The 15,098-nt window shown below is 34.1% G+C and overlaps 1 protein-coding gene across 1 annotated transcript in view; it reads left to right on the top strand.

Moving 5' to 3' along the window:
- The first annotated feature begins 2,825 nt into the window (after positions 1–2,825).
- The window catches only part of LOC110102416 (internal alternative NAD(P)H-ubiquinone oxidoreductase A1, mitochondrial), a 40,993-nt gene continuing 28,720 nt past the window's right edge, over positions 2,826–15,098 (top strand). The window contains exon 1 of the mRNA XM_020830749.2: positions 2,826–3,291. Coding sequence (XP_020686408.1) covers positions 2,857–3,291 — 435 coding nt within the window. The 5' untranslated portion in view covers positions 2,826–2,856. The remainder of the gene's footprint in view (positions 3,292–15,098) is intronic.

The raw sequence follows: 15,098 nt of genomic DNA, 5'->3' as shown, positions 1-15,098 counted from the left end.
TAACCATATGCTTAGCCTGGGTGGTCATTTGATGGTTATCGATAATATCTCAATGATGATTCAATGATAGTTCATTGTTAGTGATGTCTCTGAATAGTGAGCCAGAATGATATTTTAAAACTGTAAGAACTGGTTGGTTCAGTTCAACTGAATTGAACCCATAAACAAACGTGGGCGAGCAGAGCGAGAGGTGCACGAGTGTGGGAGTAGTTGGCGGGACTGAATTGCGTAAGTTGGCAAGGAAACACATTTTACGCAATTCAGTAATGAAGAGTCGAGTCCTCAAGTGTGATAAGTCCATTTCGCTCCATCCAGTTAAAATAAATGAATGAAAGAACCGAGAAGGTAGTGATCGTTGGGAAGAAGAAGGAGAAGAGAGGTTTGTCCATCAAAATTTTCATTTATGTGCAAATTTCTCTGTGTTTTTAATCTAAGAAGATCTTGATTAAAAATAAAAGAAGGAAATCAAGAGAGAAAGATAATAAATTTTGGAAAGAATGAAATCTTGGTGAGGAAGAAAAAGTGAGACTCCATTTATGACGACGGGGAATCAGTAAGTAATTTAAATTTTATTTTTTTCAATTTAAATTTAGACAATAAGTAAATGCATAATTTTGATTTTATTTAAATAAAAAAATATAATTATTTCATAGGAAGGAATCAAATTGGTGGGAGTCTTGATTCAAAGAGAACGAAAAAGAAAGCTTTAATCAAGGTAATTAATTTTGATTAATTCTATAGATTTGCAGTATACTAAGAGTTTTAATCAATATATGATAAATTAGATTCATTCAATATTATATAGATGATGTCCGACCCATTGAAAGTATCTTTAATGATATCAAAGTAATGTAATATTATCTTGATGACATTTAATTTTAGAAGTTGATTAGCTATAATTGATGCAATTGGATATTATTTTGAAATAGTGAGAGATTTACATTGTTGAGTTGGGATAAACTACTAAAGCCACCAAGAGATAACAAGGGGAGTTTAGAGAAGGTTCCATACATGTTCATGAAAAAAAATATTTTAAAGTAATAAAAATTAGTTGTAAAATAATAGTGCAAATTTATGTAATTATATATGATCTTAGGTGCTGCCTTAAAGAGACCATTTATAAATTATAAAAAATTGAAAAGGAATTCAACAAGAAAGCAATGAAGTTGGTGATTATATTATTTATAGCAATTTCAGTTTCTTTTGTTTCATTTCAATTAACATTATATTATGCACATGTAATTGTTGATATTTAATTGTTTGAAATGCATCAAATTGAGTATGACTAAGCAATTAAAGCTTACAATGTATGTGATAGCTCCACCTTCTGCAGGATCGGCAACCTGGACCAAAACAGAAAAAGGAATGGCAAAAACAGAGAGCAGATATGGGAGGAAGAAGAATACCTCTGTATTCTCAGCCTTTCTATTACTTTGTGTAAAAATGCAAGATGAGACAGCCGAATCCTTTTTCTATCCTATATGTAATTATCTATATATTTCTCTATTACTATTTGTGGAGTATAAAAGAAAAAGCTGTGCTGTAAATTAATAACAGAAAATAGAAAAAGTAGGAGTGGACATGTGGTTTGTTAGAGCACATCTGGTGTCCTGTCGGTACATAGTAAGCAAGCATTGCATCAGTATGTGTATGGAAAATGATGACATAAATTAATAAGTATATGCTATGAAAATGAATTGAATGAAAAGAATTATAACACGTAAATGAAAAATATTGAAAGGGAAAAGATATATGTGAGTAAATACAAGAGTTCACCCTTATGATACTGTTTGGGGATGTAATGTACTCGTGCATGTTAAAAGGAAAATGAAAAGAAAATGAGTGTACCTTCATTGACACAAAATTTTGATTGTGCTCCTATAATAAATGAAATAAAAAAAAGAAATTAGTAACTGAAAGACATATAATTGAAATTTATATTTGTATTTTAATGTTTATGTATATGTTAAAAAGAGAAAAAAGAAAGACAAAAGAACATGATTGCATTTATGCATGTTTAATAGCTATATTACAAGTTGTATGTAATAACCGGAAATATTCAAGTATTGGTTAATAATTAAAAATTAATAGTTTTCTGTTTTAATATGTGGATTAAAATAATTATTAGAGATATCTGTAGGAAGCATTTTAATACAACTCTTGGAAACAACTCTTGGCAAAGGCGGTTTGAAAGAGGATGGTTAGAAGCTGGGGCCCACTGTCTAGAATTTTCTATATACCGTGAATATCTCATGTGCTTGCATTTTCACGGGAGAGAGAAAAGGGCGTTGTAGTGGAGAAGGATTTTCGCATGCCATTTATTAGTACTCATGGAGATGAAGAAAATCGCAAGCAAGCATGGTAATGAAGGGTGATTTAGTGCAGAATTTTCTGAAGATTTCTGTTGCTGTCTTGTTCGGCCTGTAGAAGGCTGTTGCATAGAGGATTTAGGGTGGAGTTGGTATACCATATGCAACACTATAGCAATTCTTGGCAAAGAAAAATTTCAGCAAGGTGATTACTAGAGGGCTGCATATACTTTCGGCTCAGTGCATGGATCAATTCAACATAGTGTTGAAGGAAGATTTGCATGTGGCTGTTAGGATTTAACGGAGACGAAAATAACAAATCAATCGTCTCTGAAAGACATGCTAAATCATCGAGAAGAAGTTTTCGGAAGCGTACCTGAATCCATTGAAATGCAAAATCAAGGTCTTTCGATCTTCCACGTTTAGAGCGGCGTTCTCCAAGAGAGCGAGAGACCCCTTCTTTTCACTCAAGATGGGAAAATGAGAGAAATGAGAACTTCACCGCTTAAACTGGGGACCAGAGAGAGAGAGAGGAGCTACGTCCTCTATGGCTTGGCTCCGGGCCCTAGCTCGGCTTTCTCGTACCTCCAACAAATTCTCATTCTCCCCTCCGCCGCCATCCTTCTCCACTGCCGCCGCTTCCTTTCCGGCGACTCCGTCACCTTCCCCCGTCGCCGGAAACATTGCTGGATTGGGCCCGACGGTTCAGGGCAAGGAGAAGCCGCGCGTGGTGGTGCTGGGATCTGGGTGGGCGGGATGTCGTTTGATGAAGAGCATCGACACGAATATTTATGATGTCGTCTGTGTGTCGCCGAGGAATCACATGGTGTTTACCCCACTGCTTGCTTCCACCTGCGTCGGAACCCTAGAGTTTCGTTCCGTTGCGGAGCCCATTGGTCGGATTCAGCCCGCCATATCCCATGCTCCCGGATCGTATTTCTTTCTCGCGCGATGCGCGGCGTTGGATCCTGAATCGCACACGGTAAGTGTCTATTTGAATTTTTTTTTTTTAACTATTGCTCGGCAAGCGTTGTCGTTTTATGAAGGCGAAGGAATATTTAGGGGATGTTTGGTTCATTGGCATCTGTTAGCTGATGTCAGTGGGGGCATAGGTTTGGGAGGAAGTATAATTCAAGTTAAGTTGGATTTAGGAAATCCTGCACTTTTAGATTTTAGGTGTTAAATTTTGAAAGCTGTTTGGCGTGGCATTTATAAACCTTTTTAAACAATCATTTTGGATGTTTGCTACATGATTTAATTTTTAGATGTATAGTATATTTAAAAAGTTTTATTTTTTGAACCTGAATGTATTATTAAGCTAAAGTATATTAAAAAAATTCCCAAAAAAAAACAAACATTAATACAATAAAAACTGAGGATATTCTATTGGTACATATTCAATACTAATATATAAGAAGTAATATATTTCTAATGTGAAAACAATCTTATAATTATTGGAAATAGGAAAAAATCACGGACCACACCACACCAAGAAATCCACAATAAAAAATTGGGAGAAATTGTTCTACACACATAACTAATAAAGAGACACACTTCTACATCACAAAGGGATGCAACCCTTTTAGTTAAAACATGAAAAACAAGAAAAAAAAATGCCCAGCTTGACTTGTAGCGCCATAGCATTGAGGTTTGGAGCCTCGTGGTGCTCCACTCTGTCTTTGAGTTCACCCTGCAACGCCATGGCATTACAGCTGACAACGCTGCAATGTTTTGCTCTCTGTCTCCAACCTAAGATTGCAACACCGCATCGCTCGAGTATACAATGCCTAATCTCAAGCAATTGAAGTGTTTCTCCCCTACAACCCCCTCGGCAAGCTTGACCGATTGTATTGAGGTCTGAGACAACATTACTGCGCGATTGATAAACACAATCTAACTCTATACAAAACTAACAATAACAATTATAATCCACCCTATCAACTACAACTTGGGAAGAGGTGAATTCACTTCCACAAGCTACTTATGACCAAAAATTCGGCTCATGGTGCATATTTTAGCAATGTCGTTGGCAAGAGTATGAAGTATCATGATGACATAAGGGGAGTAGGAAGTTTATAACAAAGGCTAGAGAATGAAGATCCCAATCGAGCATACTTAATGGCGAGATGAGGGAGAAGGAAGTAGGTTCAATGGAAAGACATGGGTGGAATAAGAAATGCGTGATGAGTCGAGGAAAAGCAATGAAGAGAAGACTAAGTTATAAATACCCAAAATTTGAGACCTAGCATGATTTGAAAAAAAAAAAATTAAATCTCCTAAATCACCGGAATTTAAGATTTATAAAGCGATGGGATTTAGCATGCTCCCTAGAAACTATTTTATGGGATTTAATGTAAAACCCTGTACTTCAAATACTTTCCTTGCCTGGTACAAATAGGCTTGCTTATGATTACTAAATAGTTGTGGTTTCTTAACATGTAGGATTTTAGTTAAGTAGGATTTTGTAAATTATGTAGATTTGAATCTAGTGAATGTTGAAGCCATTAAATTTTGAAGGTAATTTGGTATGACATTTGTTAAATATATCTATATTTTGGTATGTTTTTATTGACATTTTCAAAATTTAGGATTTAAATGTATAATATAGATGCTAATATGTGTTTTTAAGCTACCAAAAAAAGAAAATCACTAAAAAATTTCTTACGAACATACATACAAGAAGAATTGTTGTGATATTCTATGAGATACAAGTTCAATATCAATATATATATTAAAAATTTGTGAAAACTATCTTATATAATTTTTACGATATCCTGTTAATTATGATTAGTGTTATCGAAGGCAAGGTTGTTTCTTGTGTAAGCACTCGGGCAAATAAAAGCTAGACTCTAGCTTTTCAAAATACCTTCCAAGCAAGTGCCATTGCTAAGGCATGGCTTAGGTGTGCGCTTTGGTGTAAGGTGCTAGGGGATTGGGCCCTCACCTTGATGTTGTAAATATTTTATTATTTTAAGGCATATATAACCATATTATGTTATGGAGTACTATGAAACTAATGATGGGGAATAAAACATGGGTTTCAAAGAAGATGAAATAGATAGCAATGAAGATTAGATTAAGCTTACTTTATGGAAGCTATCAACTTAGACTTTTGTTTACTTTATTTAAACTTGAAACATAATTTTTGGACCTTGTGAGCACTTTATTATAGGCATTCCTTTTGGCAAGGTTTTGATATTTAGAATGGCACCGTATTTAAAAATGTATTTTTTTTGCTTGCTAGATTTTAATATTTATGGTGATGATTATCGTATTATAATCTCTAAAATTATTCTGTATAATTAAATAGGTGAAGTTTTTTTGTGCTTGATTTCGCTTTGGTGAGTACTTAAGATGGCATCTAATGCCTCGAGCATTAGGCAGGCCTAAAGACTTGAATAGCTCTAGTCATGATAAAATAATAAAATACAAGTAGTTATTATTGAGAAAGTTGATGGGATAAGCATATATAAGTGTAGTGATTAATGTTAAAACCAAGTACAAAATAGTTAGCATATTACCCAATTCAAAGCAGGACATAATACAAATCAGCATCTCGATAACCATCCAAATATACAATGCACAAGACTTTTTTTTTTACTTAGCAAGCTTCTCAGGTACCTTAATAAATAACTAAGTAAATAACAACAAAATAACAATAAAGACTCCAATTCTAAAAGCACAATAATTTTTTTATTTGTCTTGGCATTAATTGCACCACTAAGTGGATACAATTTTTAATGTAGAATTGTTAGTTTATTATCATATAAATTAAAAAAAATTGATAGTTAAGCAATTTCTTTCATCACAATATATATAAGGTTATAAACGTAATTTATTCTCATACAGCTGCAGCACAGCAGCTCAACAGTTATACTTCCCAAACAAAATATACTACTTTCTATACATCAACTTCAAAACTCGACTTTTTGTACAACAACTTTACAACCTGCTTTACCGACAGCTGCAGCCGTCCCAAACGAAGCCTCAGTAACCATCCAAATATACAATGTACAAGAAATTTTTTTTACTTAGTAAGCTTCTCAGGTACCTTAATAAATAACTAAGTAAATAACAACAAAATAACATTAAAGACTCCAATTCTAAAAGCACAATAATGTTTTTTATTTGTCTTGGCATTAATTGCACCACTCCTAACATTTCTTATACGCTTATGATATGAAGGAGCATAACACCCACTTTATTGTACAAAGAACCTCTTAAATCAGTTATAGCTGAATGACATTCTTCCCAAATCTTGTAAACTCTTGGGCGCTGCCTCATAAATATAGCATATTATGGCATATATGCTAGAAAGGGTTATAGAAATAATTTGATGTAAAATTAAACCGTGATGGGTATGCAACCTAAAACATAAGAATATAAGTTTGATAATACATGAAAATATACATATGAAATAAATTTGAAGGAGAACTTAGTTAATGGTGACAAATAAATGGTTTTTTGTCATCAATTGAAGTGTTGATGCTATCAAATTACTCGAGATTAAATAAATTTTATTGGAAGTAATAATATTCACAAGCACAAGTCTATTTATCTAATGGTTATACATGCATCCTCATTTTTTATAGAAATCATATGAGTATATATATATATTGCACATGCATCCTTATTTTTTATAGCAATCATATGACTTGGTGTATCTTCTTGAAATCTCTACCCAATTAGTTTATATATATATATATATATATATAGGGGGTCTTCTTTTTCTTTATTAACCTCACCAAATTTTTTATCTTTCTACATCTCAATTTGTGACATGTTAAAGTATATATTATGTCCATAATAGCAACCAATGAAATGACAGAGCGTATAATTAAGGATCAAGTTAGACTAACTAATAAAAATAATAATTTATCTTAATTAAAACCTTTTCTTACTATATGTCAAAGGTCCTTTCCACTATTTTTGTTGCTAGGCCTGGTGATGATTATACATCTCTTGTGCCTTATAATATCCATAAGAATCACTTTCAAGATATTTATTAAGATGATATCATTATCTTTTAATAGTTTACATGTGATTGAATAATCATAGTTAACTAAGTAATATCAATTGGGTGTTACTCGTGACCCTCTCTTCAATACTCCATGTAAGCTCTCTCATGTCACTTGTTGGTCCCTCTTGTTTAGTAGCCACACACATAGACTGGTGTTCAAATGACATGAAAGCCATTACGTTTTATAGGGTAAACCCCTTTCTACTCGCATTAGGGATATGTAGGGCTTCATCCTAGCCCCACTCACTTATTATTAATTAATTGATAGAGAAACTTAAATGTCACTATCATGCCTTGAAGTGCTCTGATGGAGCTTATGTGTATGTGGGAGTATATTTCACTAATATAGAATCGTATCACAAGTCTACTCCAATTAGGGATATGGAGGGCTTCATCCCAACCCCACTCACTTGTATTAATTGATAGACAAACTTGAATTCCACTATTATGTCATGAAACAGGTTATCACAACTCTGATGAATTTGTCTATCATAGCTTGAAGTGGGTTATCACAACTTCGATTTCAAGGACAACTAAAGCAAGGTTTTTCAGTGTTAAAAAAAAAAGTTTCAAGGACAAATAAATGGAAACACATCACTGTGAATTTATACTTATGGACTCCCGATCACTCAAAACTCTTTGCAAATTCATATTCATCGTTAATGCTTAATGGCTTAGAGCTATGGACGGGACCATTCTTAATACATTTGAAATATTATGTGATATGTTTTTTCATTTGAGTTTGCTTATTGATTTTAATATGTCTAACCTTTTTGAGCTCCACTAAATCTCCATACTAGCAATGTAATTTGACTTATTCATATATAAATATGTCATCTTACAAATGAAGTCAAAACATAATTGTTGGGCATAACTAGCAATTCTAAAGTCTTACAAAAGTATCTTTTGAATGTAAAATTCTAAATAAGTGATGGGAGATTAAAAGAGGTCTGGGAGAGAGTTACACAAAAATCACTAGTTGGGATAAACATGGAGAAAAGGACCAAAATGGTTCATCAACTCTTTGTGAGGGATTAAAATGGTTCCAAACTCTTTTGAGGGACCAATTGGTCCCTCAACTCCTTAAAAAAAGATCTTTTTGCTCCTAATATCAAATTTAGAGTTAATGATGTTAAATCAAGGGGTATTTGGTCATTTTTTTAATTAAATTATTTATTAAATATATATTTTCAAGTAATAGTAATTAAAAAAAACTTTTATTAAGCATTTTTTAATTAAAAAAGTTATTAATAATTTTAGTTTTAATTTCAAAATTTTTATTAAACATTTAATAAATCAACGATGCTCTATGGCTCAAATTCAATGGTCTAATCCAAATGTGGCTACAAGTGCCACTCATAGCTGCTCTTGTTAATCAGGATTTTGCTTGTTCATCCAGAAAGAGCCATGAAAAAAAACATTCAACCTGCATAATTCAATGCAGAAGTTTCTAATTTTGAAGTAGCTAAGCAAAGATAATTACCTAGAATTGAAAAAAAGAAAACTTTTGGTAATTATAAATTCTCTCAATGCTTTAATAGATTAATCCAATTTTTCATTACAGACATTGTAGATTAAAGAAGTATTCAAATGAAAAAAAAAAATCACAAACCACAAAACCAAAGAAAAAATATATTTAAAGAAGCATATACTATTAACAATGGAATAGTTAAATTCCCATCAGGAAAGGCTTCTCCTTCTCCCATTGTTGAAAGCAAAAAGGCATATAGTTGAACTAATGACAAAATTTGTATTAATCCTATGCTCCAAAGCTCTTTATTACCGAACCATCAATCCGTAAAAAATTAACAAAGGGATTAAACATTATAAATTATAATCAATAAGTGCTATCAGAGCAAACAACGAAATTTAAAACCCTTTATTTTCTTGATTACATTCAAAAGCTTCATCCAATGATTTTTTTTTTCTTTTGGAGGTGTGAACCACAAAAAAATATAGAGATTTGATTAGATTCACATAGCAAAACAAAAAAATCAATTATGAAGAGAAAAATTAAAATCAACATACTAAATTTTTTGTATTGGAAGATCTTTGAGTAAGAATTTCGAAAGTAGATTCAGTCTGTGGTTGACACTCCAAGAAAACAACATTTTAAAATGCAAATCATTATTAATGTTATTAAAATTGATGGTATTATATGACTTACCATCTCAATCAATGGTTGATCAACTTCCTGAACTTCTCTTTGTCCATCCTTAGTATGTGTTCTCTTATCACATGTTATGATGTTGTGTCCACTTTGTCTATATTTACGGTTCGAAGCTTCACATTGACTCTCCCTAACCTTTTTGGAAGTGATTGTGATGCTTATTTATCGATAATTCTTCTTTGCATCTTCGTTGGCCTACCCCTCTTTGCTTTATTATGCCTTGGTGGCAATGGTGATATCCTGTTACTCATTGAACACTCATTAACACCATTCAAAGGTTTTATGTTACACGTATAACTTCTCATATAAGTTTCTACCGTGTGTAAGGATGAACAAAGTCCTCACAATCGCCCATTATCATATGAATTGCAGCACTGGAGTGTTCACATAGTACTCCATTTAACTCCCACTTCCGACAAGAACATGATTTTAAGTTCAAGTTAACCTTATATTGATCTCCATGCATGGTACTTATCTAGTAGTTGTTATCATCGGGTTTGTAAACAATGCAATAACCTGCTTCATGCATGTTTTTCCCAATTTCCTTAATTCTAGGGTATAACTTTTCATTCCAATTTAAAGCCTTCTCCTTGTTCTCCAACATTCTTGTCATAATCATAGCTATGATATTTTCAATCATTGACACAATAGGCAATTCTCTTGCATCAAGAATGAATGAGTTAAAATATTTATAAATATTATTGAGCATAGTGTCACATTTAGGTATAAAACTAAAATGAGACCTGGACCATTTAGTTGGAGGTTTCTCACTTAATCATTTATATGCTGTTACATTTAATATCTTGAACTCTATCATTTTGAAAGTGAACTGGTTAAGAGTGCTTGCTCTTGCTGCTGCCATAATGCATTCTTCGAAGTCATGCTAGTGAAGCCTGCAAATTTGAAATTTTGATTCAAAGGCCTGACAGAGAATCTATTGGTGACATTAGATAAAATATTCTCAAAAGCAGGTATTATTACTTTCTGCTTATCTGAAATGAACGTATGGTGCTGTTGATTATCCAAAATATGTAGATCTTTGCCTAACAAACTCAGAAATAATTCTCAACTGCTTTTACTCTTTTTCTCAACTACTGCCCATGTAATAGGAAATGTGCTATTGTAACCATTAATCCCTACAGCTGTTAACAACTGACCTTCTTGTTGCCCTTTTAGAGAACAACCATCAACACCAACTATTGGCCTACATCCTGACAGAAAGCCTTTCTTGCATGCGTCAAAACAAACATAAAGTTGCTTAATCTTTTTCTGCCACAAAAATCTGTCTTTAGTAGTAAGCATAGAAATAGTAGATTATGGATTACTCCCTGATACTTTAAGAAAATAGTCCCAAATTTTATTAAATTGATCTTTCTCCTTCATGTAGATGAACTGATATGTTAGTGCCTTTTTGGCTTGGGGTTTTAATAAATGCAATTTCAAGTCATCCATCACTACTTTTCTAAACACACTGCACCTCATTTAAGAATTGAGTTTGATTTTATTCACCAACCTCTTCGCAATAATTGTTGATGTCAAAGTCTTGCTATGGCAATTCCATTGGCATGTATGATCCTATAAAGATTTAATCTTCCAAGAATTACTACCTCCATGCGTTGAGATATATATACCAAAAGGGCAATTAGGCTACATGCAGATGACCTTATATCTTCTTTTATCATTCCTTATAAATTTAACTATTTTGTCCATCAAAATTGACCAATTTTCAGCTGCTGCTTTAAACTCCTTACTACTAAATAGCATGCCAATTTCAAAATGGTTAGGAGAGGAATCTGTCATTGGATTGAAAGCTAGCCATTTTCAAGTTTCATCTTCATCTCTATCATGTAGACTAGTGTCATCACCTGAGTTCACACAATTACTATCACACTTACTCCCTTTAAAAATTTTAGTAGGATTTTCTTCAATATTTTGAATGATTTGTTTTCCTTTAAGTTAAAGTTTTTTCACACTCAAGCCAAACCTGAACATCGTCGTCATTATTAACACCATCACTATCGACACTATTGTCATTAGCATCACCCATCTCTATCTCTACATTACTGTTAATATCATTCTCTTTGGTTAAACCACCAAATAACTGTGAGAAATTTGAATCTTCAAGCCACTCAGTTGTTATATCTTTTCTAGGATTTATTCCTATTGTAAAATTTTTGAAAGTTATAAATGCGAAGAAAAAAAAATCAAATATGCAAAATCAAGTTTAAAAAAAAATTATACCTCTCCCTCTCTGTTCCATAATATTTGACTGTGCGACTTTTGCTCTGGAGTAGTGGACGAGGTAGGTGCGGTGAATAATGATGAATCCATGGCAAAATTTCTGCAGTGAAAAGGAATAATCAAATTCATCTCGTTAATTTCATGATTTCTAATCATTTCAACATGTAAACAATCCAAATAGAGCGTCAAAACCCAACAAAGTTATGAAATGGTATAATGGTAACTGCAAGACGACTATGTGTCGCACCTGAGAAGTTAACGAAAGTGTCGCAATCGATGATCCCGATTGAATGAAGCTCTCTAAATTGTGGGACTTGGTGTTCGACACGATGGATGCTCAGTGCTTGATCGATGACTTGCTAGGGCTTCGGACGCTCGCTAGGGTTGTGGGAGTGTTTGTTGACAAGTGTGCAGGATGCTAGGGTCGAATTGCGTTGGACATGCACTACGGGACGCTGGTTAGAAGCTGTTGTTGATGCTCGCTACGCTGCGAGACATAGGAATCATATGCGGCTGGTGTTAGGGTCGTTAATATTTGATCCAACCCGAAACCCAACCCAAAAAATTTTGGGTTCGGGTCACAACCTGTTTAACAAATGGGTCGGTTTCGGGTTCAATATCCTGGCCCATTTTTAAAACCGAATCGGGTTGGAGTTGACCCAAAAACCCGAAATTGAACCGAATTCGGATGAGGTGTGAATGGAGCGGAGAAGGGGATGGGCTTTGGCTAGAGCTGATATCGTGGCTTGAGGGGGATGGAGCATGGCTTCTTCGTGAGATTGTGGCTTGAGGGAGGTGGGTTCGGTTCGTCAGTCGACACTCGACATACCCGGTTGTGGCATGCGAACAGAGCGGAGAAGGGGGTGGGCATCAAATGGGGCTGTATGCGAGAGAGAGACCGATCAGTGAGTTGGGTTGGTTCGACTGAAGTCGGACCGGAGAGAGGGAGATTGGGTCTTCAAATAGAAGCGAAGGAGCGGGTGGGCTTCATACTTCTATTTGCTTCCGACCCAGGGAGAGAGCAGGGGCTTGTTCTTGGGGTCCGGGTTAACCCGACTGGTCGGGTCTGGGTTGGAATTCTTGACTCGTTTGCAAAACTTGGTCGGGTTAGGGTCAACCTGTTTGGACTCGGGTCAATTTCAGGTTAAACCTGAACCCAATTCGAAAACCCATTTACACCCCCTAGTTGGGGTTTCGACGCTACTGGAAAGTTCAAATGATTTACTGCTTTGTATAATGAAAAGGTTCTGCATCTTTTCTTTCAGATTATACCCCCATGGTCGGTAAATCCAAATTTCACATTAAAAGTTAACGTGATAACTAAATATGTCCCGTTTTAAGGAGTTGAGAGTCCAAATTGGTCCCTCAAAAGAGTTGAGGAGCATTTTGTTCCCTCACAAAGAGTTGATGGACCATTTTAGTCCATTCCGGGATAAACACCTTTTATGAATTGCTCATTGAAGCAACAACAATATTCTTATTAAAAGAGCACAGAGATACAATTTGTAAAGTTGAAAGCTTGTTACTTTGATAAATCACAAAAGGGTTTAACGCAGCTAAAGCAATCACTCATGAAATTGTTTCACTACCTCTTCCTCTTTAACAAACACATCTTAATTGGTTTTTTGCAAGAATGAGAAAAATCATTTTTACCCAATGTTTTATAGGGCAATGAATACATTTCACTAACATCATGGAAAAAATAAAGCGAACATACATTGTTTTTTTTGTTTACATGGATTAGTTGTCACAATGGTCATTGTGGTCATAGAAATTCCACACCCAAATACTTCTTGATCCTATTAAAAAATGGATCAATGTATTGAGAGGTGTTACCATGAAGTTTTTGATGAGCTAATCGAGGTAGATCAAGAGTATCATGGGCGCTTGAGTAAGAATACCATTGCATAGTGATAAAAAAAGGTGAAGACAAATCAAATTAACCACAATTTCCAACGACAGTAGGGGAAGAGGAGAAGAAAAGTTTAACGCCACGAGCTTCCCATGAGCGAAAGAGGCTAATGAGTTATCTCTTAGCGATCTCATTGGTGAAAGGAGAAAGAGTAACATAATGATATGAGAAAGTTTGAAGACTATAATGGAGAGTGAAGGATGATGGCTATAGTGGGGAAGGCCCTCATGATGAGAGGAGGAAGAAGGAAGGAGAGACTAGTGACAAGAGGAGAAAGATGGTGTAGGTGGCAAAAGATGAGCGCAAATACTATAAATTTGAAGCTAGCAGGATTTACTAAATCATATTAACTCATTCAAATCCAAATTTAACCAGCAATGGAATTTATGTGTCTAAAAAATTTCATTTGACAAGATTTAATCTAAATCTCGCATAAAATAAAGTACAAACAACCCCTTAAAAATCATTTGAATATGCTAACATTTGATGTTAGGATATCTAATTATTAATTTAATAACCTTGAATTTTATAAAATGATATTTATTTTAAAAATATAAAAATTCTGCATGCAGCGCTGTTGCATCAGGAAATATTGCCACAGCGTGGAAGGCTTTGTTTTACAATAATTATGGGCTTGACATGCAGTGCAGCAGCGCTGGGACTTGGGCGCCATGACGTAGGCACTAAAAAGAGTTATTAATATATTTAAATAAAAATATCACTTAACACCAAGACATCCCTTCCTCATTTTGTTGCCTTGCGGGGAAGGAAGGAGAAGGGGGAAAAAGAGAGGAGAGGAGAGGAGAAAAGGGTTTTTTTCTTCCTTCACTCCTGTTATGAAAATTATTCCTATCAATGTAAATGACTTATACTCTGCTTCTGTTTTTGATAATTTTGAGTTTGGTATATTTTTCTTTCCTAAAAGTGATAAAAATGTAATATCTCTATTTTTAGTGAATTTTCACCGCACAACTTTTGGTATGTGATAGATATCATATTTATGAGTATTTTAGTTGGTTTATATAGAAAATTTACCCAGTAAATTGATAGTTATGATTTTTTGAGGAAAATAATAGTGTATAGATTTTTCTATATTTTATAAATTATTCTATTTCATACATGATATTGACTTGCATAGATAAAATAATATGATTGATATATGATAAATTATGCATTTACATGTAAGCAAGGAAGTTTGACCTTTAAAACATTAATATCATGTACACGAGGGTGAGCCGATGTGTTTTCCTTATAAATAAAAAGTTTGTGGTGTAATCTTGGAAGTTAGACTGTAATCGATTGACTGATTACGTCGACGGGTAGAGAGTGTCGACCAGTCATTGATTATTGAAAGCCACCTGTGAAAATAAACGATTAATAGAGATAAGTGAAAGATGTGATTGATCGATGACATACATATATATATATATATAGATGATAGATGAA

Source organism: Dendrobium catenatum, unplaced genomic scaffold, assembly GCF_001605985.2.
Source record: "Dendrobium catenatum unplaced genomic scaffold, ASM160598v2 fragScaff_scaffold_1374, whole genome shotgun sequence".
In the NCBI taxonomy this organism is placed as follows: Eukaryota; Viridiplantae; Streptophyta; class Magnoliopsida; order Asparagales; family Orchidaceae; genus Dendrobium; species Dendrobium catenatum.
This window is presented reverse-complemented; position numbering and strand designations above follow the sequence as displayed.